Source organism: Anolis carolinensis, chromosome 1, assembly GCF_035594765.1.
Source record: "Anolis carolinensis isolate JA03-04 chromosome 1, rAnoCar3.1.pri, whole genome shotgun sequence".
NCBI lineage: Eukaryota > Metazoa > Chordata > Lepidosauria > Squamata > Dactyloidae > Anolis > Anolis carolinensis.
Window position 1 is genome coordinate 233,603,862 of NC_085841.1, and position 10,499 is coordinate 233,614,360.

Genomic DNA, 10,499 nt, shown 5'->3' on the forward strand with positions numbered 1-10,499 from the left:
CATCAAACGATGAAAAACTTGTTGAGATCCCCCGGGTGGGCTCCATTCCACCATGTTTCCTAACCAGACTTCTGTGTCAACCAGACCAGAGCCCCAAAGTCTCTAGCCGCCACAAAGGCACACTCCCTGACAGCAAACCATCAGCGGCCCTGGCCGCACCCCTACCGGATGGAGACAAGCAAGCTGGCAGTCCGCAGGGTAGTCGTGGCCACCATCACATCAATAATGATAATAATAATAATAACAACAGTAAGATCTTTATTTTTATTCCCCGCCCCATCTTCCCGGAGGGACTCTGAGCGGCTTCCATGGGGCATGCCTGTCAACAATACAATGGCAGAAATAAAACCAAAAAATATATATATAAGAAAATGTTGCATCAATAACACATAAAATAAAACAGCTGTCACAGTCAGCATACAGCATTACCTGCTTAAAAAACAGTGGTGTAAAAACACGGCTCTGGTCCGAGGGCAGAATACTTCCACAGAGATGAGGTAGTTTGACAGTTAAAAATCAATAAAGTGCGGACTTCCGGTGCGCAGGCATGGCGGCGAGATAGGCACTTTAGATCTCTCCGGAGGGTGCCAGCTGAAACCGGGCGACTGGGTAGAGCAATAGCTCCCTCCACCTCATGGATTAAGGTGAGGTGGACAGCGGAAACCGGGGGTCAGCCGACAGACCCAGAAGGGGCCCATTCCTCAAGAGTGGGCTCCAAAAGGGACCCGGCAAAAGACCCATTGGTTAAGGCGGGTCGCGGTGGAAAGCGCGCGGGGGAGAAATCCCCCAGCAGGAATCGCCGACCGGGCGCATTGTTTTAACGGAAAAACGATGAAACGACAATGAAATTTAAGATTTAACCAAGGGGCATTGTAACGGAGGTTAGCTCTCTGGAGAATAAGAAGAGAGTAGGAAGAAGACTTGCCTTCCTGGAGGGGGGAAAAGCTCTGGAGAAGTAAAGCACATAGCGTATGTGCTTACCTGCTTTCCTGCTTAGTGCTATGGCAGAAACTAATCAATATTAAGGATTGGAAGGGAAAGTAAAAGAAAAAGACTTAAAGGCCAAGGCTAAGGACTAAAAAGGCTAAAATAAACAACAAATCAAAGCTAGGAAGATGGCGGAGTACTGACCTTGGGGGAAGATAAGATAAGAGCCCTCCTTCTTGTAAACAAAGCGAGGTGCAGCGGAAAGCCCCGTCGGAAGAAACCGGAAACAACGCAGAAGGAAAACCACGTGAGAGAAAGGAGAGGGAAAGGACATGACGTGAAGGAGGGCAGAAGAAGCTCAGACGAGGGGGAGACAGAAAGGGCGGAAGCAAAAGGAAAGAACAGAAGAAACCCACAAAGAAGAGGCAGGAAACGCCAGCAGGATTGAGAGGAGGAAAAAAAAAAGAGAAGGGGAGAAGCGGAGAAGGTGAATCTCCGAAAGGTAAAGGGAAAAAAAAAATCTGGGTAGGGAAAGAAGGAGAGACTAAGGAAAGACTAAAGTTTAAATAAATAATAGAATTAGGAGTTGGGAATTTCCCAAAAGAAATGGCAAGATAGCAAAGACAAAGATCCCCCAAGGGGAAAAGAGGAAAGAAAGAAAGACCAATAATAAAGAGATACAAAGAGATATAAAGACACAAGTAAGCGGAGGAGGGTGAAGAAACTATAACAGGAAACTTGGGGAACTGTACGACTAAAGCGGAACTACCAAAAAGAGGGAAGACTTATAGGGGCGGATAGACAAAATAAGCAACTGTATAAGAAAGCATACACGAGCGGAAATTTTGCCTAACTAACCTTATTGATATTCAAATTAATTATTACTAGCACGAAAAGAATATTTGAAGAAAAAAAAATACTCAGAGAACAAGATGGCAACATTTAAATTTAAATCAGACAGAGAAATAAAAGACTCAAGAGGTGCAATTAGAAGACCATCCCTGAATGAGGAAATGAACCTGAAGGATATGATGAAAGACATGATGAGAGAGATTCAGAAAATTCAGGAGAAGCAAGACGTATGCCAGAAAATTCAACAGGAACAAATGTCGGATTTTAAAAAGGAGATTAAAGAAGAATTGGGGATAATGAAGAGCGAGATTACAACATTACAACAGGAAATAAAGGATCTGAAAAATGAAAAGAAAGAACTAAAGATAACTCAAGAAAAGACCCAATATAAACTAAAAGAACTAGAGAAAAAAAATGAAAAAATAAACGCAAAACAAGAAGCCATGGAGGCAAGAGAATTGGAACATCAATTAAGAATGAGAAATATACCGGAAGAGCCAGGAGAAAACATAAGAGAGAAAGTAATAGAGATACTAATGAAACTTCTGGACTGCTCCGAACAGGAGATACAAGTACAAATGGACAGAACGTACAGGATTAACACAAATTTCTCAAGAAGAAACAAAACCCCGAGAGACGTGATAGTACACCTTACAAAGAAAATTGCAAGAGATGAAATATTGAGAATAAATAACAAAAAACAGATATTCTACAAAGAGACAAAAATAGCGATATTGAAGGAAGTACCAAATACAATAATAAATAGAAGGAAAAAATATACCTTCCTGACAGAGGAATTGAAGCAACAGAAGGCGAGATACAGGTGGGAAAGAGAAGAAGGATTAATGACAACGTATAAAGGTCAAAGGTATTGGATCACAACAGAAGAAAGAGCCCGAGAATTTTACAACACAATAAGAAAGGAGAAGGATGAAGAGTCTGAAAGGAAACAAAAAGAGAAGAAAAAACCAAAGAGACAACGTATAGAGTCACCCGAAAAAGATGATTTGGACATAAAAGAATGCAGACTGAACCTAAGGGAAAACATGGAATCTACGAATCTAGGAAAAGTGGAAGAAAGACAGGTGGAAGAGGAACAAGAGGATAAAATGAGAAAAGAAGAGGAGGAAGAGGAAGAGACAGAAGCAGTGGGTGATAAGGACGAAGACAAATATGAGTGAACTTAAAATTTATTCAAACAATATTAACGGACTAAATTCGGCAACAAAAAGGAATAAAGTATTTAATGAGCTAAAGAAAAAAAGATACCAGATTATTGCTCTTCAAGAAACCCACATAAGCCAAAAACACGTTAAATATCTGGAGGAAAAAAAACTGGGACAATGCTTTTATGCCTCGGCATTAGAAAAAAAAAGGGGGTAGTGATGTATGTAGAAAGGAGAATACCAGCTAAATTAGCTTTTAAGGATGAGGAGGGTAGATTCATAGGAGTAAAAATAACGATTCAGGGAATAGATATATTAATATGTAACATATATGCACCTAATGGAGCAAAGTCAGCATTCACAGAAAAACTAAAAGGCAGTATTAATGATCAAGAATATGAACATTTAGTATTAATAGGAGACTTCAACGGTGTAGTAGAGGGCGAAATAGATAGGAGTAAAGTAGCGAAGAAAGGGAAAAGTAAAAATAATATAGGAAATTTACCAAAAACAATGATGAACATGATGAAGGAATTAAACATTCAGGATAGCTGGAGAATAAAAAATGAAGGAGTAAGAGATTTTACTTTTTTCTCGACCAGACACCAAAGCTGGTCGAGAATCGATATGGCGTGGGTGTCAAAGTCCTTAATGCCAAAAATAAGAAAAACAGTGATATTGCCAAGGTTAGATTCAGACCATTGCCCATTAGAATTAGAGATATTCTACAATAAAAAAGAATGGAAGTGGAGGTTAGATGAAAATCTATTGAAGAAAGAGGAAGATATTGAAAGAATAAGGAAAGTAATACAAGAATATTTCGAGATAAATGACACAACAGAGATAGACCTATTTACATTGTGGGAAGCAAGCAAAGTAGTAGTAAGAGGGAGATTTATTCAACAAAAAGCAATTAAAAAGAAGGAAAGATTTAAAAAAATGAACAAGATAATTGAAGAAATAAAAAAGGAAGAAATTAGGTTAAAATCAAACCCAAGAAACAAGGATACCCAGAGGAACATAGAAATCTTACAAAAACAAAGGGAATATTTGATAATGGAGGAAAGGGCTAATAAACTGAAATTTATAAAGCAAGATTTCTTTCAAAACGCAAATAAACCGGGAAGATGGATGTCTAATAGAATTAAGGAAAGAAAGGAAAGTAAATATGTAACAAAAATAAAAGAAGGGGACAAAATATATACAAAGGAGGAAGACATAAAAACCCAATTTCAAAAGTTTTACGAAACACTTTACCAAAAAGAACAAATAGACGAGGAGAAAATAATGAAATACATAGAAGAGAGAAAAGTGACAAAAATCTCAGAAAAACAAAGAGAGGAACTAAATAGTGAAATTACAGAGCAGGAGATAAAGAAGGCCATACAAAATTTGAAACCTAATAAGGCCCCAGGCCCAGATGGGCTAACAGCAGTATATTATAAAACCTTCGGCCAAGAGCTAATACCATACTTGAAAAAAATTATGAATAGGATTAGAGAAATTGCAAAAATGCCGGAAACATGGAAACAAGCAAACATATGTACAATACATAAAGAAAATTCGGACCCAGAAAAAATTAAAAATTACAGGCCAATTTCACTATTAAATTTGGATTACAAAATTTTTAGCAATATAATAGCGGAAAGATTTAAAAACTTTTTAAAAAACTGGATAAAAGAAGAACAAACGGGATTTTTGCCCAATAGACACCAAAGAGAAAATGTAAGAACCATTATTGACTTGATTGAATATTATGAAATAAAAAATCAAAAAAAAAGTTCTTTTACTGGCCCTCGACGCTGAGAAAGCTTTCGACAATGTAAATTGGTCCTTTTTCAAATTATTAATAAGGGAAATGGATATAGGTTATTATTTCCAAAATATAATTGATATTATACACCAAAATATACACCTCACAAAAGGCAAAAATTCTAATTAACGACCGAGAAACGAAAGATATAAATATAGAGAAAGGAACTAGGCAAGGCTGCCCCTTATCACCATTAATATTCATTTTGACACTGGAGATACTATTAAATAGAATAAGGGAGGAAGAAGAACTGAAAGGAGCAAAAATACAGAATTATGAATACAAAATCAGAGCCTTCGCGGATGATATTATATGTGTAATAGAAGACCCTGACACAAAATTAGGAAAATGGCTAGAGATAATAAGAGAATTTGGAGCAGTAGCAGGATTTAAAATAAATTTGGAAAAAACGAAAGCAATTACCAAAAATATAACAAAGAAGGAACAAGAAACTTTAATGAAAAAATGGAATATCCAAATCGCCCCCAAAATAAAATATCTAGGAATAATTATAACCCAGAAAAACTCTCAGCTACTTGAAAATAACTACCTAACAAAGTGGAAAGAGATGAAGAAGGAAATGGAGATCTGGGGGAAGTTAAAACTGTCACTGTTAGGTAGAATAGCATGTGTAAAAATGAGTATTTTACCAAAAATGATATTCCTATTTCAGAACCTGCCGATAATTAGAAATCAAAAGACCCTTAAAGAGTGGAACAGGGACATAATGAAATTTATATGGCAAAAAAAGAAACCGAGAATAAAGCTGAAATATATGATCCAGGAAAAGAACAGGGGTGGATTAGCGACACCAGACTTAAAACTTTATTTCGAAGCATCGGCTCTAATGTGGGTACGAGATTGGACAAAATTAGAAAATAATAAATTGCTAAATTTGGAAGGAATAAATTTAAGATTGGGATGGCACACATACCTATGGTATGGGAAATCCAAAATTGAGAAAGAATTTAATAATCACTTTATACGCTCAGCAATTCTTAAAATTTGGGAAAAATACAAAAAGAAATTATATGACAAAACGCCTTTATGGGTCTCTCCCCTAGAAGCATCGCAGAGAAGACTACTGGGATGGCACAACTGGCCAAATTATAAAGAATTATTAGTAAAACAGAATGGAGAATGGGAAATGAGACCCCAACAGGAATTGAGAGAAATAAATAAAAAGATTTCCTGGTATCAGATATGGCAGGTAAAAGAACATTTTAAGACAGACAAACAAGTAGGATTTGAGGAGCAAAATACATTTTGGGAAAAAATAATACAAACAGACAGAAAAATAATAACAAAAATCTATAAAAAATTAGTAGAATGGGAAACAGAAAAAGAGGAGGAAAAATCACATATGACCAGATGGAATGAAAATATAGGCAGGAAGATTAGGAAAGAAGAATGGGAAGGAATCTGGAGGGAGAAACTGAAATATAGCTATGCAACAGATCTAAAGGAGAATTGGATTAAGATGGCCTATAGATGGCATATGACACCACAAAAATTAGGAAAATGTTATAAAAACTTTAAAAAAATTGTTGGAAGTGTGAGAAGATTGAGGGTACATACTACCATATGTGGTGGGGATGTGAAAAAGCCAAGATATATTGGAAGAAAATTAGGGGAGACATAGAAAAGATATTAGAGATAAAACTGCCAATGAAACCGGAAATATGGTTACTAGGAATAACGGAACAAAAACTAGAAAAAAATAAAGATAAATTATTATTTCTGCTAACGACGGCAGCAAGGATATGCTATGCGAGGATTTGGAAGAATCCTGAAATCCCTAAAGAAGAAGAATGGTTGAAAAAAATACAAGATATAAAAAATATGGATAGGCTTACTTTTCTTCTATCAAAAAGTAAGGGAAATCCGATAAAAGAAACAAATTGGGACAATGTAACAAAATACCTAGAAGGAAAGATAAAACAATCAAAATAAATATAAAAATAAATAAAACAGCAAGACCATAGAATAAAAATGGAAAGACAAGAGACATATATAAAAGAAAATAAATAAATAAATAAATAGATAAATAAATAAACAAAAACAAAGATAATATAAGAAGCAAAGGTAGTCAGGATAAAATGAAAACTAAGAAGGGAAATATTAAAAAACAGAAGATGAAAAAGGAATCCCCCCATCATGAATGGAAGAAAGACGGGAAGGAAGGACTCCAGAGAATCGAAATGAAACAAGGAAAAGATTGAAGAATGAAAAGGAAGGGAATCTCCAGGAAGATGCCCAGAAGTCCAATTTATTTTATATATATTCTCTATTCTCTTTTTTCTTTCTTTTTTCTTTCTTTTTTCTTTCTTTTTCTTTTTTTTCTCTTCTCTCTTCTTTTTCCTTTTCTATCTCACTACTAATCATGCTTATTATCTTATATCTATATTTTAATATGTAAATGGAAAATTTAATAAAGATTATTTAAAAAAAAATCAATAAAGTGCGAAATACTCTTGGCCTGGCAACCAATTCTTCAATAGGCAACGATCCACCACACAGTCCTCGAAGGATTTTTGGAAGAGGAAGGTTTTAAGGCTCTGATGTTAGGCTCATGTTTCTATGGAGTTGAACTAGAGGGAAGACTTGTGTGTGTCTGGTGTTATTAAAGTTCTCTAGCAGATGAGCTGGAAAGAGGGAAATGACTTCTGTTGGTATACAGTTTCAGTAAAGTTGAGGAAGTAAAATAATGAAAGATATTGTCTTTATGGAGTAGAAATGAAACCAAAGAACTTAAACATAGCACAAATGTTGAGACAAAAGAAACCATGAAGACATAACTCATTGTTTTTAATAGCAATGCAGAGTTTCTGAGTGGTTTGTTTCTCTACTTATGAGTCTGCGGAAGATTAGCATCACATACTGTCTACCACACCCGCTCAAGGCGATGGGACAGTGAAAGAAGACAATTTTGAGAAGTGGCGAAGGCCAAGGTGTCCCACTTTCTGCGGTGTGATTCTACCCTCTTCTATCGTCCCACCAAAAAGCCAGCAAAAAGCACTTCCGAAGCCAGAGAACATGCGCCCACAGGTCACTAGCAGCCGCAAAGGCACACGCCCTGACGGGCAAACGGCACCGTCCGCGTGCGCGGCCAGAGGGCGAGGGGACCATAAGGCGGCCGTCCCGCGGCCACAGCGTCGACCACAGCCTTTCAAGGCGATGGGACAGTGACAAAAGACAATTTAGAGAAGTGGCCAAGGCCGAGGTGTCCCGCTTTCTGCGGTGTGATTCCACCCTCTTCTATCGTCCTGCCAACAACCCAGCAAACTGAAGTTCCCACGCCACAGAACCTGCGCCCACACATCAATAGCAGCCGCAAAGGCACACGCCCTGACGGGCAAACGGCACCGTCCGCGTGCGCGGCCAGAGGGCGAGGGGACCATAAGGCGGCCGTCCCGCGGCCACAGCGTTGACCACAGCCTTTCAAGGCGATGGGACAGTGAAAGAAGACAATTTAGAGAAGTGGCCAAGGCCGAGGTGTCCCGCTTTCTGCGGTGTGATTCCACCCTCTTCTATCGTCCTGCCAACAAGCTAGCAAACTGAAGTTCCCACGCCACAGAACCTGTGCCCACACATCAATAGCAGCCGCAAAGGCACACGCCCTGACGGGCAAACGGCACCGTCCACGTGCGCGGCCAGAGGGCGAGGGGACCCTAAGGCGGCCGTCCCGCGGCCACTGCGTCGACCACACCCGCTCAAGGCGATGGGACAGTGAAAGAGAAAAATTTAGAGAAGTGGTGGCCAAGGCCGAGGTGTACTACTTAATGCGGCAAGACACAGCCACAAAGGTTCTGATGGACCGTTATCTCTGTAAAGTGAGACTCTGCCGTATTCCTTCACCAAATATGTCTTACCGAAGGATCCACATCGATTATAACAATGTTCTTTCTGTACAGGAACTGCGAGGATCTGGAGAAGACCTTACAGTCCTGGCTCATTACCGAAATATTTTTTGCCAAAAAAGGGTAGAGATTTGAATTTACTCCGTTCTGAACCCAAAGCGGATGCATTTCCTACCTTGGCTTTTATGGACTAAGTTCCCCCAGAATATCCTTCTTCCCATCCAGAATCATTATAACGGGAGACAAAACCTATAGGAACCTCAGGGAACGGCCCCTAGAGATTGATTTACCCAAAAACGAAAGTGGGCAACGGTGTGTGATGATAAAGACGAGAACAGAAGGGATGAGAGGAAGGAAAGCATAGTAGGATAGAGGAGAGAGTTGTTGAACAACATAGGCCAAAGGGGCAACCCCCCCCCCCAACAGAAATAGCCAAAGTTAATCAGAAGCAGAGCTGCTTAAAGGAGGAGAACTGTTGTTCTAGGAGGCGTCGGTGTCAAAATCCAAATCGGGGAAATTCAACACGGGAAGGTTGGCCTTCAGGAAGACCAGTTTCTCAACTGTTTGAGGGTCCAGCAAGCTGCGGTGGGGCGTGACTACATCTCCCGCTAGGCTGAAGACCCTTTCGCTCTGCACGCTGGTGGGCGGACAGCTGAGAAACTGGCGGGCTACGTGCGACAGATCCGGCCACATGTGATCACGTGAAGACCAATAGGCCAATGGATCACAAGAAATTATCTCAGGAGGCTCCTCAAAGTACCTGTTGACCGAGCATTCGGCCGAGTCTACCTTTTGCGCAGAAGCCAGCAAAGAGGAATCTTCCGAGCAGGCTAGGATGGCCACTGTCTCTGCAAAGAAAGCGTTTCCTGGTCGCGGCTGGAGATCCGTAACCCTACGGCAACCCCCTGCCGGCTCCCCGGGACTATCACTCTCGCCACTAGCGCTAGTGCTGGGGGTGGCAGGCATTTCCGGTAGAGGGGCCACTGTGCCCGTTTCCCCCACCCTTGCAGCAAAGACCTCCCTCACAAGGTTAACTAGTTGGGCCTTCCATACGGTAAAGTCTTTTGGGCAGACGTTGTACTTTAGCCGTGGATCACACAAGGCCGCCAGCATATGGACCTTGCTGGAAAGAAGTGGCTCTAAGCGTTTCCGTACAGCAAAGGACAACCTCCTCACCACCTCCTGGACCGGCGGTGTCAGCGGTCCAGCCAGGGAGTCCAGTGTTCGACCGGCCCCAAGCCTTTCTAGGTGCCTCCTTAGCCCCAAGACCATGGGCACTGCCTGGCTAAGAAGGGCTTTTGATTCCGAAAGGGTCTCTGTGGCATGTCTGAATGGCTTTAGGACGTCTACCAGCTGGGAGATGGTGTCCCACTCTTGCTTAGTTGGGACAATCTTGCTAACAGGCGCAACCAATGTAAGGGAGATGCCGTGTACCGCCTTCTGCTGCTCGACCATGCATTCGAGCATCTTATAGGTTGAATTCCACCGGGTAGAGACGTCCTGGAGCAGCTTGTGCTGCGGGAGGCCTTCAAGGCTCTGCCTGTCTCTCAGCTGCCGGGCTGCCTTGATGCTCCTGTGGAAGTAGCCCGCGATCTTTCTACAGCGCTCGATCAGCAGGGCGATGTTTGCGGTGCTGGCCGGCTGCTCTTCCGGGCTCTTTAAACCTTCCTTGACGGTATTGTGAAGCAAGTGGGCCATGCAGGTGACATTCAAAAACCCTGCACTTTCAACCGCTTTGATCATATTTTTACCAGCGTCAGTCACCATGAAGCCCCTCCTCATTTCTTCCGGCCTGCACCGCATCCACTCCCCCATCATGTTTCCCAGATAGCTGCAGATGGTCTCTGCCTTGTGATCACGATCAACTACCTCCAAAGCGAG

At 40.9% G+C, this 10,499-nt stretch overlaps 1 protein-coding gene across 1 annotated transcript; it reads left to right on the top strand.

The window, feature by feature from the left end:
• The first annotated feature begins 1,275 nt into the window (after window positions 1-1,275).
• On the top strand, window positions 1,276-2,960 carry LOC134294935 (golgin subfamily A member 6-like protein 6). The gene is made up of 2 exons (XM_062966837.1): window positions 1,276-1,429; window positions 1,816-2,960. Exon 2 carries the CDS (start codon window positions 1,860-1,862, stop codon window positions 2,958-2,960), a length of 1,101 nt encoding a protein of 366 aa, XP_062822907.1. The 5' UTR covers window positions 1,276-1,429; window positions 1,816-1,859.
• The last annotated feature ends 7,539 nt before the right edge of the window (window positions 2,961-10,499 follow it).